A 24,197-nucleotide genomic window follows, 5' to 3' on the forward strand; every position below is an offset into this window, starting at 1 on the left:
ACAACAACAAAACCCACAAATTACATACAAGCCGTGCAGCCATCAAACACTACACAAGTGATCTGAATATACAAATGATTGTCAATGGTACATTCTCCTTTAGATTTACAGTACAGTGGAGGAGTCTTGAGCTTCCCTTCACGTTTTACCTAATATTTTGCTGGGAAAGTGGTAAAGAGATTAAGCAACTTATTGAAACATGTCCATACTATTTGGTATGACCACCTTTATTTGTCAACAAAGCCCAAACTCTCTTGTAAGTCAGGAATAGTTCTCCAGGCTCCCTGAAGGACATTCAGAGCTCTTCTTTGAATAATGGCTGCCTTCTTGTTCTGTTCTCTGTGCAAATGATCCCACGTTGCTGGCTCTGAGAAGGCCAGCCCAGGACTGACAGTGCCCCATTGTGTATTTTTCTGTCCAGGTATGCTTTTACTGTATTAGCAAGTGCATTTGGGTCATTGTCATGTTGAAATATAAAGCCACTATGCTGACCAGGTGGTATTGCATGGTGGATTAAAGTCTGATGGCACTTTCTGCATTCATAAGAGCCCCCCAACACCTCTGGCTGAAATGCAGTCTCATACCGTGGCAGAGCCTCCATCACGTTTTACAGATGGTTGCAGACACACACTGTTGCACTTCTCCCTTGACCTTAAGTGGATTCATCACTCCTTAAGAGCTTTTGACACTGGTTTTCAGTCCAGTTTTGTGTAAGTTGGCATACCTCAGGATTTTCTCCCCGTTTCCCTTCCGTAAGAATGGCTTCTTGACAGCCACCCTTCCACTGAGACCATTTCTCCTGAGGCTTCAGTGAACAGCAGATGGATCAACTGAAGAGCCAGATCTGTCTCTAAGGTCAGGTCTTTGATGGATTTTTTTCTTATTACTTAAGGATATGACTTTTCAGATATTGTTCATCTGCTGTAGATAGTCTTTTAGGCCTGATACTTCTTCTATTAGCCTCAAATTTAAGACACACGGCTCAGAATTTTGAGATATGCCAAGTTTTCAGCTAGTTGCCCTTTAAGAATCACCCTCTTGGTGCACAAATACTACCTTATGCTCAAACTGTGTTATCTTTGGCATTTTTCATAAATGTAACAAAAAAAAACATGCTTTTGCAATATTGCAACAAGCTGTTAGTAAAGTGCCTAAAGACAATTTTAAAAAATGGTTCTTTGCTAAGCTGTCTGTGTAGCCACAACACAGGTTCATCCCTCGAGTTATGTGCATTTTTTAATGCTTGAATGATTCATAGGTCAGTTTGAAGACTCTTTAAAAAAAAAAAAAAAATGAGTGAAAAAGCAGCCAAAAAGCCAAGAGAACTTTTGCTCAAGAGCACTTCATTGCAATTTGTTAAAGTTTGGCTCTTTGGAAGCAAGATATAAAGAAATGAGGGGTAGCACAGGGCTTTTACACAGTACTGCACCACCACAAAAGCTGTTTCAGTGATTTATAGTTTTTACATTATAGCTTACAGTATATATGTAAACTTACATCTTGGTAAGGTTTTGGGGTCACCAGCTGCTGCCTCATAACGTCAAAGCACCTTGTTAATGTTTCTGCACCATTTCGTGAAAAGATATCCTGATTTGGTGGTGGAGAGCATTGTTAGTTTATTAATCTCCTGTAGGCGTTAAACTAAGTCAGGAGTCTCTCAGCCCATTCAGTGACCCTTTCTGCATTTTAGATAGGGTGGGGTCCTTGTCATCCTGAAAGAAACCACCGCCGTTTCATCATGGGATCACTTAGGACAAATCTGTATTGATTTAAAGTGACCATTAGCCCCTAAGAAGACATCATAGGCTCAAACTATGTCACCCACAGCTTAACAAAGTCACCAGATACCCTCAATGAAAAGGTCAAAGTTTAAGGTTTTTCCATTTAATTAGTCACTCATCTGCATGTTCTCCATATTTATAAATATGCACTAACATTTTTCTTAATGTAATGTGTAATGTAATAACAGATTTACTCCATGGCTTTGTATTTTTTTTAATGGAAATAGTGCATTCATAATGATGGCTCAGGTTTCTAGGCCTTTAATACGTGCAAACATATGCGGACCACTGGCCAAAATGCCCACTTTATTTTACACAGCGAGTCATTCCAATAGTTTTTCATTTGTGATTTGAGGCTTTTCTTGATTTGGAAATTCTGAATCCCTTACTCCTTCGCAGATTGCTTTAATCTTTAAGAAAACAACTCACAATTTTTTTCTCCCCTCCCTCAGTCAGTGGGAAAAGCTTCAGCTTGAGCTTCTTGAAAAAGTTCCATGGTGGATTATTGTGGCCAATATGCAAGCCATTAAAAACAGAAACGTTATCTGAGGTCCTATTATAAAAACTCAGCATCTGAAGCATGCAGAGCAACATCTGGATAGGCCAGACTTGTATGGAGAACAAAAAGCTCAGCTCTTTGGTCATATTTACTGGAGATACATATATAGATCTATAGATATCTATACATATATATTCAGAGAAAGAGAGAGGGAAGGAATTGCACTGATGAAAAGAACACCTTGGGGCTGGGGATATTGTGCTTTGGGGTGGTGTCACAGGAAACATTGCATGGATAAAAGGGAAGAAAAAAATTTCACTGCCTATCAGCAAATTCAGGATGCAAATGTCATGCGATCGAGCCAAGGAAGTGCAACTGAAAAAGTGGCTGACTTCTGCAAGACGACAGCGATCCACACATGAAACCCAAGCTGAAGCTTTTAACAGCACATGCCCACAAGTACTTTTTATTTCATTAAATAAATCAAAGTGGCAGGAGTGCATTAACATGTGGAGAATTCATTTTTGATGCGCGTTTGCTGCAGGAGTCGTATTTATTGGTCTTCAGTTCAAAAATCAACAAAAATATGCAATTCGCCGCAGGGTGCCAAACCCTTTTGCATACAACTGTATGACTTATGCAGATAGATGCAAGTGAGGAGGAGGAAAGAAAGAAAGAGGGGGAAGAAAAAAATAAAAGAGTGCACTATGGTTGGGGTTACATTTGGAAAAGGGGTGCTGGGAGCTGGTTGGTAACTGACACCATACTGTGACAGGATGAACACAACACTGCATTATTCAATTGCGCCTGCTATCCTCTTAAACGATTCACAATAACAGACAGGACGGTGGAAATACAGCATCTGCCATCACCTACCGGCATGTTTATTTGTCTTATCCAGCTGTTACCCTACAACTGCTTTCTGCGAAGTAAAGAGAAAGTTTACATATAACCCAGACATATTAGTCTTAACAAGTAAAACTTTATTGGAATGATACATTTTGCAAAATATTACTTTATGTATATATATTTTTAACATACTCATTGTGTTCTAAGGGTATCTGTCAAGTTCTCCAGAAGAGGGTAAGATAGTTAAGACTGTCGAAGGCAAGGATATACAGTATTGTTTCCCAAAAGGTACAATAGACTACACAATCACTGTACCCAGGTCATGAGGAGAAAGATTAATGTTGTTTTTGCTTTTTTTTTTTCCTCTCTTTTTCTGAAAATACAATTAGAAAATATGAACGCAAAACATCTCAGATGTAAAAAGTGTTATGTTTGAAAGAAGTGTGTGTGGAAACTTGATGAAAAGAGAAGGCAGACGGGAGAAAAAAAACCTTAAGTAGCACAGAGCAGTTGATAGCTGATAGAAAAGTGACAATACGTCTTGTATTGTAAAGAAAAAACAAAGTGTGATGCTTCGGTGTCTGAAGTGGATCAAGTGGCGTTGCCTTCTACCTGTCGACGGTTTAGTCATCGCTGGGTAGAAAGGCATTACATGTGCCCTCTTCAAAACATTACAGTGTGTATTAAAGGACTCAAATATTTAGCACAAATGAACTGTGTGGCCTGTGCTTCACTGTGTTCAAAAGGCTGGACAGCTTGGTTAGTGAGCAACTTTACTGTTTAGTGTGATGCTCAAACAATTCCCCCGAAAAAAGGTTAACCAGCAACCAGACCGTTAGCTGTGGAAACAGTGCTTTTTCAAACATGTCTAAGGCCCAGAGGGAAGTCTTCTCATTGGGCTGCTTTACCACGTGCAAGAAAAACCAAACCTGCCAACTAAATGTATTTTAAAAAAAAAAAAGAAAAAGAAAAAGAAAAACCCCACACACATCAGGTTTCCAAACAGCACTGAAACTTCTCCATTTCAAGACATTCTCAAAAAAAGGGGAAAAAAAGAAAGAAAAAAAAAATCATCCTGCGATTGATCTCAATCGTATTAAGACACTGCCAAAAATGATCACTCAAGCCAACTGAAATCAACTGGAGCCAAAACCCCCCAAAACATTCTAAACATGTCACGTTACACGACTGTATGACAAAGAGCTCGATGCACATCAAACAGTTCACAGAAACTTTTCAGTGAGATGGACAAGGTCTAGCACCTAAGGCCTATGTATGGATGGCAGGTGGGCGACAGCGTTAAGTCCTTCAATGAACCAAAACATTGTGTTCACTCAACAAACCAGCAATAAGATTTGGTCTGCGATTGTCTTGCATCCATGTAAAGAAACTTGGCCAAAAAAAAAAAGAAAAAAAAAAGCTTTAGGTTTGCTTCCTTGGTTTTAATTTGTTACAGAGAAAGCTGGAAAAATAAAAGAAACAAAACACTCCCAAACCCAACAGTTCAAAAAAAGAAAAAGAGAATTGGTTGGACTGTAAATCTATGAAGGTGTTGCATGTAGGGAGAATTACAAAAAGGGGAGGGGTGGGGCAAAAAGGTCAGGGAAGAGGAGAAGCACAACCCCGGTGACAATTATCTGCAATCTGCTGCCCTACAACTGAATAATGACTCAAACCCAGAAGAACTTTGACGCATTTAACTGGCTCTTGTTCCCAATCCATCTTCCAATAGAGCACTGACTGTCCTTTTTAATGTTAAACATTATTCGTGATCTCAGGTACCTCGGCACGAGCAAAGCACAAAGCTCTGCCGTCTTTCTTTAAAAGTGATATTGTACAAAAATAACATGCACATGTTGTTGAAACCTTTTGCTACTGTTTTGCGTATTAAAATCCACCACCATCAGTCACATACAGGAAACTGCATTTTTCTCAGTTTGCAAATTTGGCAGAATTTATATAATATCTGTTTATTTATAAAATCTTAAAGTCAGTTTCACAGCTATGAGACATAGACATATGTTGAAAAAAGATGGATATTTCATGTTCTCTATCTTATATTTATATATATCAATATACATGTATAAATGTACTATGACTTAAATAAACAATAGTCAGGAGTGTGACCACAATGTTAGCTGCTGCTAAATCACAGCTTTTTAAACCCACCCGTGAGCACTAAATAACACACAAGCACAGAGATCGACATAAAAAGGACAAAATGATCACTGATAGGATTTTTTTTCCTTTTAAAATGCTCTAATAAATTCAGCTAAGAGAAAGACAGACTTAAATGCAGACCTCATGTTTACTTCCCACGGGTCCCTAAACGAGCAGGACCGCAGTGAAGTTTACTGTGATAAATCATTTTCACTCTGATCAAAGAGGTCGCCGCTGCTTCAGCGGCAAGCAGCAGAGTGCATCAACTACCCAATAATCATGCCACATTGAGCAGACAAAGGCAGGTGCAGAGAGTTTTTCAAGCTTTCAACCAAAACGGGAACGAGGGCCACCGCCACCGTAGCCAAAGCTCTGCACCAACGCTTTTGACACAGTTTTCCAACCAGTTGGCATTATGATAGGCACTGCTGTTGGACTTGGTATTGCTTGGACAGATTCGGGATGGAGAGGTGGAGAGGAGACCGGGGGTGGGGAGGAGACAAGATACAACGATCACTCTTAGAGAAGCTTGAAGAGAGGGCCCGCTCAGGGGGAGGAGGGAAGAAAAAAAAAAAAAAAAAAAAGGAGCTTTAGCAGATTCAGTACCTTAACAGAAAAATCAATGCCTCAACCTGCAGAGACTGAAAACATGTCATTTACACCATCAGAAAGAAACAAATCTAGCTGAACAGCCACAACCTATGCCTGTTCTTGTCAAGCCCCTGGCACAAAACACAAGAGGGATAAATAAAGTGTAAAGGTAACAGTTGAGAAACAATCAAAAAGGCAACACTGCTGGTTCTGTTGGATCTTTTATCACTTTGCCTCCGTCTTTCCATTTGGGGGGTGGATTTTACATCGTTTTCCTCATCACATATAAGCAAGTTATCAGTCCACTTTAGTGCTTTCTGTCCTCAGACCCCCTTTAACTTTCTAAATCCCTGCCTCTCTCTCATAATATCACCACCGTGGTTGGTATCTAGAACTCAGCAAACTCCTTTGCACACTTCTCTGTGAAGGAGACTCTGATTTCTTCTTCGTCGTAGTCATCAAAGTTGCTTGTATCACCAGGGCCTTTGCACTTAGGAATAAAGGGAGCTTCCACCTGGAACGCAGATGGGAGACAGACGCACAGACAAAGCGGTTAAAGTGTAACTTCAAATGCATTATTCGATGAAACACTCCTACATTGATATTTGTGATGTTTGTCTGATAATCAATCTGTGAACACCCTGCAGGACCATCAGTGTAATCATGTACTTTCCCAGATGCCCATATTTGAACTTAGGCTGCTTGATTAAGGCAAAAAAAATGCCATAATTCTGGTTATTCAGCACAATTATTCATTCAATTAACATTAATCAGTTATTTGTCTTTTTGCAGGGAATCCACATTAGCTTTAATCAAACTGAAAAACAAATAGAGGTGAGGTGGTGGGGGGGGACAGGTTCACCTGTCTGTGGTGTCAGGTCTACCTATAAAGGCAGCTGCCCTTAACATACGTTTTATGCAGAGCTATTCAAACTTTGTAAAATCCTTTGACAACTTTAACTGTGAATTAGGAATTAAAAGCTACAACTCAGGAGCTCAAACTTGTATTTGTATTCATATTATACTGACAAAGGCTGAACATGGGTTTTCAAATTAGGCGCAGTGCTTTTGTTTTCTGCAGAATCCACTTTTTGCATGAAGGAAAGGGGAAAGTACTAAAACCTTTGCATATTTTTCCCCATTAACCTCCACTGAAATACCCTCTGTACACAGGCAGAACACAGGGAAATTATCCGCAGTCACAAAACACACCTAAGCTGACCGAAATCTCATTAAAAGCAGTTTCGTTTTTAAGGAAAGAATGTAATAAGGAATTTTCTCCATTCCTTCAATTGTAAATACGAAGAAACACTTATAAACATTAACTGTATATAAAAGATGGGTGTAGCTACCATAGTGACAACCATTGTTTGGAGTATTTTCTTTACGTTGCCATGTCAAGAGGTAGCATCGCTCTAAAGCAGCCCCTGCTTTTCTTTAATATTACTGTAAAAGTCATAATAATGTACAAAATGATCAACCATGTGATTGCCATGTTCTATAAGACATGAAACTAGTGATTGAGACCATAAATTCTCAATCATCTGTCATTTGCCCACAGATTTAAATACAATCACCACCTATTGGTCATTAGAAAAACAGCTGGTCTGAGGGACTTTTACCCAGACTCCTTTTTTCAGACCCCAGACTATGTTTATATTTATGTTCACATTCCTATTGCATGAAAGCTAACCTCTTACCTTCCTCTGGTAGATGGCAATCCAGTCGGTGGTGGCAAACCACTTGTGGCCCTTGATATCATTGACTCCATTCCTGAGGTTGCCAAAGCGCTTGGTCAGGTCCACTTGCAGCAAATTTCTCAACAGATCTTTCAGGTCTGAGCTGAAGTGGGAAGGAAAGCGAACCTGCAAACCACAGAAAGCAATCAGAGTCTTGTTCGGAGTGTGTTCTCAGGCACGAGGCTGATCATTTTGGGGGAAAATGTCTTATTGTGACTTTTCTGACGTAAGAGTTCAACTTTAGAAAATTAAGCTAATTCATTTAAAGTTTAACTGAAGTGTAATAACCATTCATGGCTCTATATTCTCATGCAAGGTTGAAATTTTTTTATATTTGGTTTGGAATAAACTATTCATTCCTTCCTCGTATAATCACTTAAATACACTGCGAGACTCTAGACCTTCAGGTGGAAAATCACACCCACCAACATGTCTACAGAGAAGGCGCTCTAGTGGCCGTTTTCAATTTTCCATGTCATGTGCATTTCTCAAAGCAGATACATTTATATTTTAATCAATCCTCCACGCATAAGAGCTTGCATTTTAGTATGGCCCAAAGTATATACATATATTGATTCTTCTCATTTTGCTAACAAGCATTCTTGCATCCTCTCTCCTCCCCCCCCCCCCTCCCTGCTATCATGGAAGATCTAAGAATCATAAATGCACCTTGAAGAAATGAGGAGCCTACTGGAAGAGCAAAAATGCAAGGAAAACCTGATGTATCCTTCTTTTTCTCTCTCTCTTGCTATGAGAAGCAAATGTGATAGAAAGTAATACCAGTAAGGGAAATAAGAAGATGTGTCTAGCATAATGAAAAGCACCCCACTCTCCTGTGCTTAAAACATGCACCTACGGTGTTAATGTACCTACGACTCAATACAGTGCCTAAAAGACTCCTGTGTAGACATAAAGAGCACAGAGACACGGCTTAATTAAATTTGATGGTTCTCTGGTTGTGAGTGGTTGTGTCCATTTGTTTCCACTCTCCTTTGAACCTTCTGCTGCATGAGACATTTGTGTCTAAGGAGTTGCTTCCAGCTAGTTGTTCTTTTGCTTTTCTCACCACTGTTGAGACCATACGTGAAAGTCAGAGATGACATTTGGGAGCTATAAACTACACATTATATTAAACAGTTTTACAGAGGAATCACTTCACGCACGACTTCTTTCTACTGCAGCTCGTGCTCTGCGCTGTCCTGTCTGCATTTGATTTTATGAGTTTTGCGGCGGCTCATAGAGTCGACATTAACTTTTTCTCTTGATTCATAGACAGTATTTCTCAGAAATAATAATTGAAAAGCTAAATGCGTTATTTTATACACTTTTCAAATCATAAAGGCTAAAGGTTCAAATGTAACAGTGTGTATTTGAAGCAGTAATAGGTGGTAAAAATGAGTCCTTAGTTGGGGATAAGTGCACAGTTCTAATGCCTACACAAATTTTTCCAGGTAGCCAAACTCACCTTTCCTGATACAATCTTTTCGTAAATCTGAATAGGCTGGTCTGCAAAGAAGGGTGGGTAACCAGCAGCCATCTCGTATATCAGTACTCCCAAAGCCCACCAGTCCACAGCTTTGTTGTAACCCTGAAGAATACATGAGAAACAAAGGGCATCAAACATGTCCGCTAACAAACACTTCACACTACAATTTTCACAGGAAACAGCAAAAAGAAAGCTGTTTCACAGTCTAAAAGCTGATGAAGCAATTGCTTCCTAAATTTCCCCTGTTAATCTGCTTAACACTTACTTTACTGAGGATGATTTCTGGCGCCAAGTACTCGGGAGTCCCGCAAAGCGTCCAAGTTCGGCCTTTCACCCTTTTTGCAAACCCAAAATCTGTTACCTAAGAAACAGAATAAACAGCCCTTAGCCGCTAGTCGCATACGGGGAGAGCACTTTTAGAGACGCTAAGCAGCAAATGTTGTTGATGATGACTGAATACAAACATGTAACCCATACCTGTATGTAACCTTGCTGGTCAATGAGCAGGTTCTCTGGCTTCAGATCTCGGTAGATGAGATCCAGCGAGTGAAGGTATTCGAAGGTCAGTACAATCTGCGCTGCGTAGAAGCGGGCGTGCGGTTCACTGCAAAAACAACATACGAGGCTCAATACTTAAAGTCTGGGAACAGCACATGGAGGCCTTTCATCAGAGTTAACACAACTCACCTGAATCTACCAATCCTCCTTAAGTGTGAGAACATTTCACCCCCAGGCACGTACTCCATTATCATATACAGATTGCTGTTGTCCTGTAGTGAGATGAGGAAAGACTTACTGACACGTAAAGCATGCACGCATAAACAAGCCGGCCAAATTACTACAGATAAACAACAGAAGTGGAAGGACACAAATGCGTACCTTAAAAGAGTGCTCCAGTCGCACCAGAAATGGAAAGCTGACGGCTTGGAGGATACGCTTCTCATTCAGTGTGTGCTCTATCTGCTTCAGCTTCACTACCTGTGAGGGATCAGGACATAGAAAGGTAAGAAGGCTGTCAAAAAGAAAAACAAATAAACAAAAAACCCCCCCCCCCAAAACAATGATTACATCTCAGGACAGATTTCGATAAATTCAAATAACGCTGTGGAAAAGTAACCAAAAATGCACAGTATGGAAAAGGCCAATCAGAATAGCTGTGAGCAGTGTCGACCCATCGCGTAGTTCCATTTCTACGACGTGCTTGTCAGGCTACCCACAGGGTTTCAGGGGGTTTTGCAGTTATGATGTAGTTATGGTGTGAATTTCCCGAAACTTTGACATGTAAAGCTAGAAAGTGTCTTTTGACACTGGAAAACGTCTAAACTTCAACGTGACCTTCTGGAAATTCCAAAGCCAGTATTTGTAAGAACATATGAGAACAAATGGTTCATACAATCTTGGTATAAATGTTTTTGTACAAGGCATGATATGATACAAGCCAGAGCACCCAATTGAGTCATATTTATTTACTCTCCAATATACTCTTGAATTAGCTTCATCAAAAATACCGTACCTTCTGTTTGTCAAGTATTTTCATGGCGTAATGCTGACCAGACTCTTTGTGTTTCACCAACATGACTCGACCAAACGAGCCCGTGCCTAAAGTCTTCAAACGCTCGAAGTGATCCAACGCCGCAGTTTGCTGGGAGACAGAAGACCATGCCAGTTAGAGAACGATCACAATCTGTTTGTCCTTACAAGCCCCACATAGTTCTTTGCTAAACCTGAACTAAAAGGCCATCCCATATCAGTAACAAGATATTTTACTATGAATCGGACATATCGTCTTTTGTTTGAGGCACACTCATGGTGAACTTCTCTGACAGCATCTAAACATGTCGTGGCTTCGCTGCTGATTAAGTGACCTTGTTAATTTTCCATAAAAGGTGCTACAGTAATCTGAGCACATCTCATTCAACACAAGTCTGAATGCATGCAGTTACATTAAGGGGCAAACACGTGCAGTTGCACTCGCGTGCCTCTGTCTAAGCAGCTCGGTGCGCTACAGAATGCCTTTAAAAGCAATTACATGTTCACATTTAAAACTTAATTTCACCAAATCTCTTCTAATTATATTAAGTTTGAGAAAATTGTCTATGATCTATCTATGCTGGTCCCTCTCTCTTTCTCTCTCTGAGTCAGGGGTGGGTCGTTCGCTGTAGCACCCTGCGCGACACAGAGATCATGCTTCTTCTTAACAATGGCAAAAATGGACATTCAAAAGCGTGGTCGCAGTTCACAAGAGTAGGTTCCACATCGAGTCCTGCAACTAGTCTTAAGGGGAAAAACTGCACATGGCCTGTAGCACTCTCAGACACCGTTTTCGTGTCTGAAAGTAGCCCCGAGGAACATCTGCATAAGCGATCCACGTCTGGATGACAGAATGCCGTCTCCTTAACAGCCTGATAAATCCAGCAGGGTTATATATTCTGCGACTGAAAGTGGCTGTCAACTGTATTATTACACACATGCCCAGCAGAGGGCGAACTGCCCTTAAGAAATGAATGGGCTTTCATTAGTTTAGGGGCAGGCCTATTTCCATGACACTGGCTATCTGAGTAAATGAGCGTAAGAAACATTAATCAAGTCACGATTCATTGTGAAATACACTAACAATACAGTGCCTCAACACAACTAAAACTAAAGCATGCTACAAATAACAGAGTGACACAGTAATGAGGAGAAACTAAATTATGTCTCATCTCACCTGTGCTGGATTCTCCCATTTTTTCAGAAAATCTTCTTTGGCTTTGGCAAGAAACTCCTTCACTGCAAAGAGAAACAAAATTCCCATTCAGAGAGTTTTCACCCAAACCTAACTGAATTTAATAAGACTTTTATAAGGATATTGAAGCACTGGAGAGCAACATAACATGCTTGTGATGACTGGATGTATCAGCTGCTGCCAGCAAGCAACAATGAAAGAGAACAAGCGAATACGTAGCACATAGTTAAAGTTGTCAAATTTGTAAATTAAAAAAAAAAAAATGCTATAGATGACCTTATTCACAGAATAGAGAAAATAATACAACACAGCAATACTTAATAGCAAGACACAAATGAACAACAAAGCCAAATTGAAATAGTAAAGCTTTAAATAAACTGGAGTCTAAACGAACTTCTATTCATTCTAGTCTGTTCTTTTTTTGTTCTTACAACTAAGTGATCAATTTCAAAGAATTCCAGGTTAGTTTCATTAAATCAACATTTCTGCCATCAAAGAACAACTTTGAGGTATCACTTCAGGCTTAGACTAAACAAACTCATCTTTTGAAGCCTCAAACGTCTTTGACTGCACACTGGAGAATAATGGAATAAGTAAAACGATATAAATCTGCATATATTTACAAATTCAATTTGAAAATACTGCTCAAAAGTCTGGGGTCACTTTGAATGTCCTTGGTGAAAAAATCTCATAAAACCTGAAGCTGATGAGAAATCTTGAAAATGATGATTCATGGAAGACTAATGGCAACACAGGCGTAAAGAGACTCATTTTCTGGCACACTACCATCGGGAGTCATGTTTCAAAGAGTCTTTGTTATATAAAACAAGTTTATCATGTTAAAGGTTTCGCAGATCACGTCAGCGCTTGAACCCAAGCAATGCAGGACTAAGACTGATATTGCTATCAATATTTAGTGATTTAAAAATCCGGTATATGGATTATATTGACCAATACTTTTTCTTTGACACTTGTTATGTGTAGTTATGTATCTAGCAGTTTACATTCTGTCCCAATCGCCTCATTGTTGTTTGTGGTGTTCCAAATATGTGCTGGCAACCAAACAGCTGCTCTCTGACAGAAACTATGCCACATCAATTCATGTAAAATGGTAAAAGGCCTTTCTCAATTGCTTTTAATATTTTTCGAATGTTCATTTATCTGCCATTAGAAATGCAGAAACGAATAAATTGCTAATACCGAACACTGATAAATCAGTCAGGATGTAGTCAGCAAAGCCGAAATCCGCCTCTGCGTTTGAGTTTGTCAAAACGACATTGAAATAAATTTCTTTGTGTAATAAATTAAAGCTATTCCGTGTGGGACTTCATTTCCAAGACACTTAGTACACGCTTTTGTATGAGGACCTGTCGTCCAAACCCCAGTGCAGTCTTATAGTAGTATTTAATGAAGGAAATAAGCCACTCAGATCAACAGTTTTCAGGGTTTTCCATTAGGTCATAGTACCTGGTACCGGGTACTTTTTTAGTGACTTCTCAGGTGGGGTTCCAAGCAATCCGAGGAGGTACTAAACTGTGACGTCAGATTTCATGCCGCTGACTGGCAGCTCGTTAGTGTCACCCATGAGAGCATCTTGTTTACGAAAGTCAAAAACGCCATTTTTGAAACCCGCCAACGAGGGAAATGGCTACAAAAAAAACAAAAAAACAAACAAAAAAAAACAACCCAGTGATCCCCGAGTCTGATGACAAGCCACAGGTATATTCTTGTTATATTCGCCCACCTTTATTGTAGTGTTCGTGTCGCATGTTAGTTACGTCGTGGGATTGTAATGGAAAACCAGTCGATCCGGGTCGAATCGTGGAGAGTCAATCCGAGTAGGTACTAATGGAAAAGGGGCTTTAGTTTAGGACTTAACTGAGAAAGGTAAGTACATCTAGAGAAACAATCAGCTGCACACCGAGTCCTGGCATTTATCCGTTAAGAAAGTCATTTTGTCCTGTTCTCAGGGAGTAGTACACACATTCATATGAAATCTTCAAGGTTTCTTTATCCTGCATTTAACAGGCTGCCTTTATCAGAACAAGAACACTAACAAGTTTTGGTAGAAGCATGTTTATTTTTTGGCTATTTTAGGACTCCAACCAACTAATGACAGTCATAACACTTGCACTCAGCTTAAATGGATGGAGATGACTTTTTTCTTTAATTAAAAAAAAAAAAGAAGAAGAAAAAGACATTCCTAAGTGGTATACGTTTGAGTGGCATTGTAATCCTGTGGACAGACTGTAACAACTTTACACACACAGTCATATGAAGAAGTTATTTTCCCCCCTTATCTTTATGGGGTTAATCTCAGTGCTCTGTGGGAACATGTAGATAACCAACCCTTCCTCATTCTTCCTTAGTGTCATTGCACCGTGCACAGCTGCTGAGCTGAAGTGTGCTATTTATACTGTTAGTACTGGAAACAGAATGGTGACAGTTGTAGGCCGACAACTGCTTTAGTAAAATTGAGTCCACTTTTCTGTGTTGCTGTTATTACAAAAACATAAATGAAGTGTGGAGAACGACTCAACGACTTTTAACGATCAGATTATAAGCTTAACAATTTTGACATCTTTTTAAAAGAATTGAATTCAAGCGAAAGCTAATTGATAGCCGTTACCTTAAAATCAATACTAAAACTACAAAAATGTACAAATCTCTTAAAAAAAAAATGTTAAGGCTTAAATGATCATGTGGAATTTCTGTCTGCTTTGGCGATCAATAGAACACAACAGCCTGGGGCACAGTTTAAATTAAGCCAGTCAACTGTCAATAATGAAAGTGCTCGGTCGTTTATTCATCAGCTTTGTGATACGGCTAATGTCCTTTTGGAGTGATGTCTGAATCAGAAAACTGAAAATTAATTATGAAAAACAAACAGCTACCTACTCATAAATGTCTCGTGCAAGCATTTGTGCATCTCTCTCTCTCTCTCTCTCTCTCTCACACACAAACACAAACACACACCAAGAGAAAAGCTTAATTCTCATCTAGCAAACATCATTTCCTGCAAATTCTCAAAAGACCAGCAGCTCCAACAATTGGATGGGAGCAACAATGGCAAAGACTAAAGTTCCTATAAACATGTCAGGAGCACTGTGGCTCTCAGAGAGCAATGGAAGCAGAATGGTCACCAGGGAGAAAACATTTCCTGTGAAAGTTGCACAACTTCCACTTCCAAGCAGAAAAAGCCATTACTGGAATAACTTGGAACTGCGCAAAGGAAAGACATGGAAAGAAGTTGCTGGCAGCTATATGGACACAGCAACAGGACTGGTATCAAGCAGTACCAATGGAGATACAGCTGATCTAAATAAATAAATAAATAAATAAATAAATAAATAATTTTTTTAAAAATCCATGTTCTTACTCTCCTGTAGCTCCAAATTTCTTACCATCTGGGAGGACTATGGGTACCTCTGGTGCTGCAGCATCTGCCGAGCGCGACCCCGATTCACTTGAGCGTGAGGATGACTCCCTCTTCCCTGCATGCCTTCTGGAGCTCTTCCTGTCACACATTAGCCCTGCAAAGTCTCCCCTATACTACTTCTTGGCCTCTTCCTCACAGCCACTGACTCATGACCTATCCTCCCCCTCTGACAGCACTCTGGTCAAGTCAGCAGGCCCACACATCCACAAAAACCCAGCCAAAAGTCCCTGCCGGCAGTCTTCAGTCTTTCCTGTGACTTTCACTCTGCTGGAGACCAAGTTCAAAAAGTAGCATCCACCTCCAGTGTGCACTCATAGTATGGAGAACAGTGCTGCTCCCGTTAGACTCGAGCAGATCAATTGGTCCCTTGCTTGGTTTCAATATTTATTCTGTACACAAAGCACTCACTGCTGTTCCCTCTCATGTCTCTCTCTCTCACACACACACACACACACACACACACACACACACACACACACACACACACACACACACACACACACACACACACACACACACACACACACACACACACACACACACACTATTGATCTAAACAGGGGCATAATCATCAGGGGGAGGGGGCATAAAACACTAGCTGGTATATTTATCCAACCCAGAGATGAAGTCCTATGGAAAACTAGGCCTAAGCAAGTACCCTTGAGATGAACTAGACACATCTAGCAGCAGCTAAAACTTTCCCCAATTAGCACAACCAATCAGATGTCACTGATGAAAAACTTTCAGAGATGATCTGGGTGTTTCAGAAACATAAAAAGTGGCACTCTCAGGAGACGCTAGCAAAACAGGAAGGCACAAACCACAGTGAACCCCCCTCCCCCACCCCTGCCCGGGACGGACACACACACACACACACACACACACACACACACACACACACACACACACACCCCAAAAGCACCAGAGTCTGTTGTTTAGTGCCAGGGTTGAATTGATCCTCCAAAAATCAATCCCACATCTCTCCCCTGGGCCTCACTGCCCCACTCTGACGCAGGAATAGAGGGGTTATATTAGGGCGAGTTGACCGACATTAAACCGCAACGCGCGCCAAAATCAGGTGTGAGTCTACACCAGGCCTTGTTCAGATAGCATACAAGCCTTTGTGGTGAATAAGAAAGCAGTAAATGAGCAAACAGAGCTGTATGTAAAATGGAAATGAGATCAAATGCTTGTAAAAGGTGAGAACTCGGCTTTTAGCCATGAAATGAAAACAGGGAGGGGACAAATACTGACAAAGTCATGAATGTGGAGTGTTTTACCATCTTAAACAGAGCAGATGTGTTAATTTACTGACCAATTCAGGAGCAAGCGAGCTGACAGCCAGTCATGAAGTGTGGGATCAATCTTATTTTCATGCATGATATACATTTTTGCCAAATACTGCAATATCAGAGAGACAAAACAAAACAAAACAAAAAACATTAACGGACACAAGGAGCACCCTGAAGTGTACTGAGAGGGAAGCTGCAGTAAAGGTACACCCCTAACTCTGACGGTTCTAATCATGAGACGCAAAAACTAATAGAAGCCAACCTAGCCAGGAAGCATAGCAATCTGTTATCAGCAGTGAGGACAGTAAAGACAGATGAAAGTTGAGGAAAATACAGCAGCGATACTCCCAGAGAGGAGAGGAGATGTGCCCGCCGTTTAGAGGTTTTGCAAAAGGAGACTACTTCACATTTTGTCATGTTGCTTCCGTGCTCTGAGATTAACCATGGGTGGAGCTCAGGCAGCTCCTACACACATATAGACAGGAAACTAGGTGAGGCAAAAGCAATGCGTTACCCAAGGCTAATAAGTACTTTCTTTTTCCTGGTTACAGAATGTGTGCCACAAAATCTGGAAAAGTCAGTCAGAGAGGAGTTGGTTTTAAAGCTAGTTCATGTAGCTGCTTACTTTGTTAAAAACAAAACAAAAAAGCAAAAGAGAGTAGCATTAAAAGCATAAAAGGAAGAATTTAAGACTAATAAAGTCAGTACAAGAGGAAATTCTTTGTTTAACATGTGATGTTATTTATATACGCGTTTCATATATTTTTACAGTCCTTATAGGAAGTAGTTAGTGTAAAGGACTAAAAGGACTGGAGTCCTTTGCGTTCTGAACTGTCACCTGACTGTGGTCTTCTGCTTCAAGGTTAAGCGTGTTTAGAGAAGCTCTTCTGCTTACATTGGTTGCAACAAATTGGCTATTTGAGTAAGTGTCATCTTCCCATCAGCTCAAAATGCTGGTCTCCTCTGACCTCTAGCCTCTCAGTAAGGCATTTTCACGCAGAGAACTGCCACTCACTCAATATTTTCTCAATTTTTCATACCACTGTCTGTAAACTCCAAAGATGCCTGTGAAGGAAATCCCAGTATATCAGCAATTTCTGAAATACACCAACATCAACCACCTCGCCAATGTGAAAGTCACTTAAAATCACCTTTCAGCTCTAGCAGATCCTCCTGACCTCAGTCTAAGGCTCTGTTAATGAATTTGCAGGAGGTGGTAATGGCCATGTTTAAACGCCTAATAAATGTATTAATTAATTACCATCTGATCGGTTGATTACATATTTGCCTCAAAAAGCACTTTAACAAGTATGCCCAATAAACTGGCCATTGAGTCTATATAGTTATGCCACCCAGGTATTTTCAAGTACCTTTGCACTCCAATGAATGTCACATGCAGGTAAAATGTCTATAACCATCAGCTTCATTGTGTAATTTCAGCTTGAGAACTGCTGCATATTTCAATCATCCATGGCAGACAAAATTAAGCAAGTGAAAATACCCCACATTTTGAGAACAGGTATAGGAGATTTTGTGATGCATGCATGCTGCTGGATCTCAGGGTTATTTAGCAGCGAGTGTCAGTTTGCCGTGTTATCAGTTTAGTGCTCTAAGCTTGCCTGAGATGTCTGATTGGCTTTCAACACTGAGGTCAACTGATAAGCAGTGCAGGCTTACGACACACACAAAACCCCCCAAACAACTTTAAGCATTACACAAATCAGCTGCATGCAGAGCAGGGGCAGGTCATGAACCCCACAGATATTTATAGACGGAGTTGTACTTGTATTGAGTGCTACCTCATTATATTGTCATAGTCAAAACACACACAAGCACACAAACATCCTGTGTCATAACTGCTTAACTGACCAAGGTTTTGCTCATATTTACAGGACCCACTGATCACCCATTAGCAATTTTTTTTCTTACAACAAAATGCTCACATACTTTAAAAATACATGCAGTTTTTGACCCTTATACTATAAGTTGCAGCAATACCTCTCTTCAAAAGGACTATGCATGACCAGTCATCTGCATGTTTAAATGTTGCAGCCCTTGCAAGTCGCCACCAGAAATACTACTCAGTCAAACATCATCTGATTAATGAAAAGCATTAATGGTTAAAAGATGCTCCCATCATGCCACCCACCCCTAACATGGTCTGCAGCTCAGACAGACGGCTGTGGCCCCTTTCTCTCTCCCTCTCTGTGATGGGAAGTTTTAAACAAGCGAGATGTTAAGTAAGCAGATGACAGCTGCTGAACCAGTGCAGTGCACACTTTGATGTTGGATCTTAATGGTCGTGTATCGGCTGACGCCAGCAAGGAAAAAAGGCTGGTAGTGCAAGGACTGCTAACTAATCTGACTGTGTGTGCGTGTGTGTGTCTCAATGACACAATGTGTCACACATTTCAGCAACATTTACAACGTGATTTGATTGTCGAATGTTGATTTGAAATACATATGCAAAGGTTTAACCGACGTTTAACCTCAACCGTTTGACTGTGCTCGATTTATCTTGCGTTTTCATGCGTCCATGGTTGACTAGTCTGCTTTTTTCTCCTGTTCACGAGACTAGTAAACTACTCGCTACTCAACTTTTCACCCTGCCTCTAATTCTGCTCGTGTTCCTTTAACGCCTTCCCCTCCCCCCTCCACTAAAAATCCAGTCTCCTCTCACTAGTGAGCAGGTCCAGCAAAAATGAGATAACACCGAGCTACGTTTGCTTGCAAGCACGAATCATGACACTTGGCAAAGACGTAGAACATGGGCAAGAGGAAAAGAGACAGGATGAACATTTTTAAAACTGCGAAATAGGGCGTTGGCATTGGCCTTGAGTGTCGAGGACACGCCCTAAGACACTTTTAAGTTCTCCGCACGTGTATTATCTGGGGATGCCAGCTTAGTTTAGGTTGCTCTGTAGCATAAAAGGTACAAAGAAAACAACAATTAAACCCGGTCCTTATTCATAAGTCTCCAATCTGTGTTAAAGATTTTCATAATTTCTGATTTGTTCTCAGTATTATCATTTTGACACAGCCCTGGCTTGTGGACACATCAAAGATAGCATTTTGCATGGCTGACGTTAAGAGAGTTTTTTCCTATTGTTATCGGGACACTGCCATCGTAAGTGAATTACAAAGCATAAAGTTAAATCATAAATCAGTTTCTTAGACAATGCAACAATTATGATTTTACTCTTGGCGATCTGTGTTGAGTAAAGTACTCAATAAAATAGCGATAGTACAAATCAAAATCCATTTGATTTTATACAGCAAAGTGTACACAATTTGAACACAATCACTTGGGATAAGATTTAAGATCAAGAATATTTGGGGGGGTTTTTTGTTTTGTTTTTTAGATGGATGCTGAAAGTGATTGTGCTTTAAAAATGGGCATGAAATCACTTAAAACCCATCTAGGCAACATAGGTTTAAAAGAAAAAAAACTTCCAAAGCTGATGCACTTATGACACTCTGGATGTCATGTAAAGTAACTTTCACAAAGCCGTTATGTAAATATGTTGCAGGGTGATGTTATTAAGTTACAAAAAAGAAGAAAAAAAAAAGACTGAACTGGCCAATAAGGCTTTTTGCCAGTTCAGAAGCAGCATGTTTTTCCTAGTGAGAGGGAATAACTGCCTTATAAGTAGACTTGGCTGAGTTTTTTTTTGTTCATGCACAAAAAAAAAACAACAACCTTTAAACCACACTAACGCAAAGCGAACGTTTTGCAAAGCCCAATGAGAGCACTTTAAGTGTGAAGGTACAGAAAAATGTCTTAAACTAGAGTCAGGAGGACAGTGACAAAAGCATAAGAAAGTCAAAGAATAAAAAAAAAAAAAAGTTTATGTTGTGTAGTTTTAGCCTGAGTGTTTTGCTGTGCAGCACAGTGCACAGAGAACTGCCCCCCTTTTCACTGTAACTATAAAAAAAAACAAGTGGTAACTGAGCAGACACAAATATCAGGGTGCTCTGCTCTGCGGATGTATTTTTATACATGAACGTTAGACACTCAATCGCCCAGTTCAAGAGATTAATTTAGTGCAACATTATCGAGAAAACACAGCTTGGTTATCTGTCAGACGTTTCCCCTCTGCCTGTGAAGGACTAAGCTAAAGGGACATAGCATGAGCTACAGCTCCACCCCTAACCCACGCTACTGCCCAGCTCCAGAATAAAAACTCACTCCAGTTGCAAGCCTCTAGCTCCTCCTGTGGTCGGTCATGTCTGCCTTCTCCACTGCCTATGTCCCCTAGACAGGGTCCAGCTCGATGAAACAGCCTTCCTGCCAGCTTGTGAATTACAGACATCACACAATGCTGGAGGGAAGCCAGCTGATGTCCCGTGTAGACTTTTAAAAACTGCTGTACGTCCCGATATTTTACCAAGGAGGAATTCCACAAAAATGCTCAACTAACGTCGTCTTAAAGGCCCAAACTTTAAGCTATCCTTGTATGGCTGTTTAGTCTATAGAGCAGAAGAGGCGATGACCAACTGTGCAGAGCCTGGGCTGGAACTTCCTTGCTCCTTCACTTCCTACTGCTGTTCACTTGTCTGTCCGCCCTGCTTCTTCCTGTGGGTCAGCTCTGCACAGCAGTTCAGTGTCTCACTTGCCTGCCCAGCCTGGAAAGTTCGGGCGCGACACGTGTTAAACACCTGGACCAGCTCTCAACACTGTCCTTCCATTTTACGTAGGAAACAAAGGCGGCTGCCATGTTGCCCTTAATCTCTAGCTGCTCTGTGGAAAATGATGCTTCTGGGTGTGGCCTTTCAACCCCTTGCCTGCACCTGTCTCTGTAGATCAGACTGATAAAGATGTGAAGTATGACAAAGTATGAAAAGACCTTCCGGCAGCACTGCCTCCTCTGTCAATGTTTTTAACCTACTAATCCGTCAGTTTCCTTTACGTCTACAACCCTGAGGAAAAAAAATTAAAAATCTTTGAGCCAGGGCTCTTGAAAGCCTTGGCCTTGTTACATGGGTAACAGTACAGTAGAGAGCCTAGAGGCCATTCTTCACACTTACTCTCTACCAGCAGCAAGGAGCTGACATTCATTTAACAGGTACCCGTTCAGACTTTGCACACTTGAGCGTCATTTATGGTGTTATGGAAACATAAAACAGTGTCCTCTCAAAACTTTTCTGCAACCCTGTGATCCAGACTATTAAAAAGGAACTTCAAATGTTTTGACTGAGTTATTTTCATAAGAAATTAAGTCGTTTTTAAAAATACTTATTATTGTATATGATTAACATTTCTTTGGGGGTTTTTAATTCTACTTTTGTTGAAGAACTTTTTTATAAAAACAACAACAACAACAACAACAAATATATACTAGACAAAAACAAACAAATAAGATGGTCCAAGATCACCTCTTTCTCCACATTACACAGACTCCGTGACGCATACAAGTGCCCTTGCTCTAAATGCCGCTCATCACATGTTGTTCAAGAGACTCCTCAACTCCCAACTTTGTGCCTGCAGACAAATTGCCCTCATGCATCATATGACCCTGTCCTGGTGGCATTATTTTCCTCCCTCCACTGATAACAGTTATTTTTGCTCTATGAGAGTCACTGCATTAAGATCTCACTCATCACTTAATGTAAACATCCTAATGTAAACATAACCTCCTAAGACCCGAACTCTTCCACGGCATGCATTTTTAATTTCTCTTTGATATTTGGGCATTTTTTTAACCTTATTTTTGTTTTTAAGAAAAATAAGAGCCATATATGAGGATATTCATTTAAAAATTTGATACAACAGTAGCAGTATAATGTACTTGTAAGTGGATATCAGGCCCATGTAGAGCAAAATTGAGTATTTTGGTCTAAATAACCAAAAATATTATGTCCACATATGTGAACGACAGGTCCTAGGAGGTTAATGTAAACATCCAAAGTAGTATGTGCATCTCTCCTCTGGCTTCAAAAACAGAGAAGAAAGTTTTATTTTTCTGAAGCGATTCTAAGAAGTGCACAAGAAAGCAGCTGCACAGTGGGCTTTGTGTTTGCGGTGTTATCGTCGGCTTTCATGACCTGATGTGAAGACCTAAAAAACACAAACCGCAAGGAAACCTATGACTGTTGTATGAGGCCAATTGTTGTCATCCTCACTGGTAACTCTGAATATAACCTCGGGCTCGCAGTCACGAGCTTTCCCACAGGATGAGCAGAGAAAATGAATAACATCCCCTGCTGTTCCGATGAGTTGACCGTGGCCTCACAGTAAAACAACTTTGGCTGAAAGTGTATGACAGTGTATGAGGTGAATGACCACGGGTGGGTGTCCTTCGTGGGTCTAGGTTGACAAACACTTCTTCATATTAGAGAAAATCCGTTGCAGCATTTTAATGTGGTCTCATTATGGATGCACAGTACAGATGCTAGGTTGTATACTCCATATGTACCTGTCATTATGGGAAACAGGAAATGACTATAGCAAAACGATCTAAGGGGCAGACGGCATGATCGGGCTAGCTGCTTCAACTTAGAGGTAAAGGGTACAACTCACCGCTCTCCATCTCATTGCCCTTCTTTGCTGTGGGCGTGTTGCCCATGATGGCAGGCTGATGGTGGAGTCCCTTGGCTCGGAATCAGTTTTCCTTTGCGAGTCACTGAGTATTGTTACACCGTTAACGCAAGTCACTGGACTCAATGAAGCTGACAGCTAGCTACTAGCTGACAGCTATCATTATTGACTAAATGTAAATGTAGATCAAAGCAGTACTCTTCCGTTGTGACTTCAGGGAAACTCAGAAGACTGCCCCAAGCGTTAGCCGCTTCAAGTTAGCTCAGCCTAGCGCGTTAGCTCGCAGAGATAGCCAGCGGATGTCAGCTTGGTAGCGTTAGCTCGTCGATTTCTCCAGCAAGCACGGACAAATCAACTTGTCAATTAGTTGTTATTTATTTCCACAGACGGCTTGGTTTTGTACAAAAAAAAAAAAAAAAAAAACCTCAAGTCCGGGCACAGATCGTCGAAAGCCACTTCCGTCTGTCTAACTAGCAAGCTAAAGTTAGCTTCTGAGCGTTCCTCGCAGTCTGGCCTTAACTAACCAGGTACTCTCTCAGTGTATGCAGGCCTTCTCACTTGAGACCTTAAAAAAAAAATGTCCAGTATAGTCGGGGTTTTTTTTAACAATGGCGCTTATCCCACTTGATTTCTCCTCATTCGTTTCCAAAGAAGCCGTCAAGTGCAATGGTTTCCTGGGACCGACCACCTGATAGTCGATTCCTCAGATCAACAGACCCCTTCCATTAATCTTCAGACCGCAAGGGAAACTCCAGTCATCCATCCACCCAGGCCCGCCTTCGCCTGCCTCTGAGTGGCCCCGCGCACAGACAATTACGTGCGAGGCGTAGCTATTCGAGCGCTCATTGGATCAGCATCTACACATTGAATCATTGCATTCATGCGATTCGACTGTCAAGCGACTTCGTCCCGCCTCCCGGACTTGCCAGTAGCTAAAATGCCAATAACAGTTACCGCGTCTTTCGATTTTGACTGCAAATTAACAGCTTTTCTTTATTTATCTGAGAGATTATTGTAGCGAAAGCAAATCAGATGCTTTTGCAATAATCCTCATATTTGCAGTGCAATGTTTTTCGTTTCTGTGGCCTAGCCACCCCC

The 24,197-nt window shown here is 40.8% G+C and overlaps 1 protein-coding gene across 3 annotated transcripts; it reads right to left on the minus strand.

The window, feature by feature from the left end:
- Positions 1-5,055: 5,055 nt before the first annotated feature.
- Positions 5,056-23,869, minus strand: prkacaa (protein kinase, cAMP-dependent, catalytic, alpha, genome duplicate a). Of its 3 annotated transcripts, none has more exons than XM_026164724.2 (10): positions 23,082-23,869; positions 11,813-11,874; positions 10,619-10,747; positions 9,985-10,083; positions 9,793-9,875; positions 9,583-9,709; positions 9,371-9,466; positions 9,085-9,207; positions 7,581-7,745; positions 5,056-6,394 (listed from the first exon to the last, which is right to left on the minus strand). In XM_026164724.2, the coding sequence occupies exons 1-10, from the start codon at positions 23,125-23,127 to the stop codon at positions 6,269-6,271; spliced, it is 1,056 nt and encodes a 351-aa protein (XP_026020509.1). In that variant the 5' UTR covers positions 23,128-23,869; the 3' UTR covers positions 5,056-6,268. The 3 variants fall into 3 exon arrangements, with proteins under 3 accessions (XP_026020509.1, XP_026020510.1, XP_026020508.1); XM_026164725.2 differs by lacking the exon at positions 23,082-23,869 and adding an exon at positions 20,751-20,936; XM_026164723.2 differs by lacking the exon at positions 23,082-23,869 and adding an exon at positions 15,235-15,483.
- Positions 23,870-24,197: the final 328 nt, after the last annotated feature.

This window comes from Astatotilapia calliptera, chromosome 4 (genome assembly GCF_964374335.1).
Source record: "Astatotilapia calliptera chromosome 4, fAstCal68.1, whole genome shotgun sequence".
NCBI classification, from domain to species: domain Eukaryota; kingdom Metazoa; phylum Chordata; class Actinopteri; order Cichliformes; family Cichlidae; genus Astatotilapia; species Astatotilapia calliptera.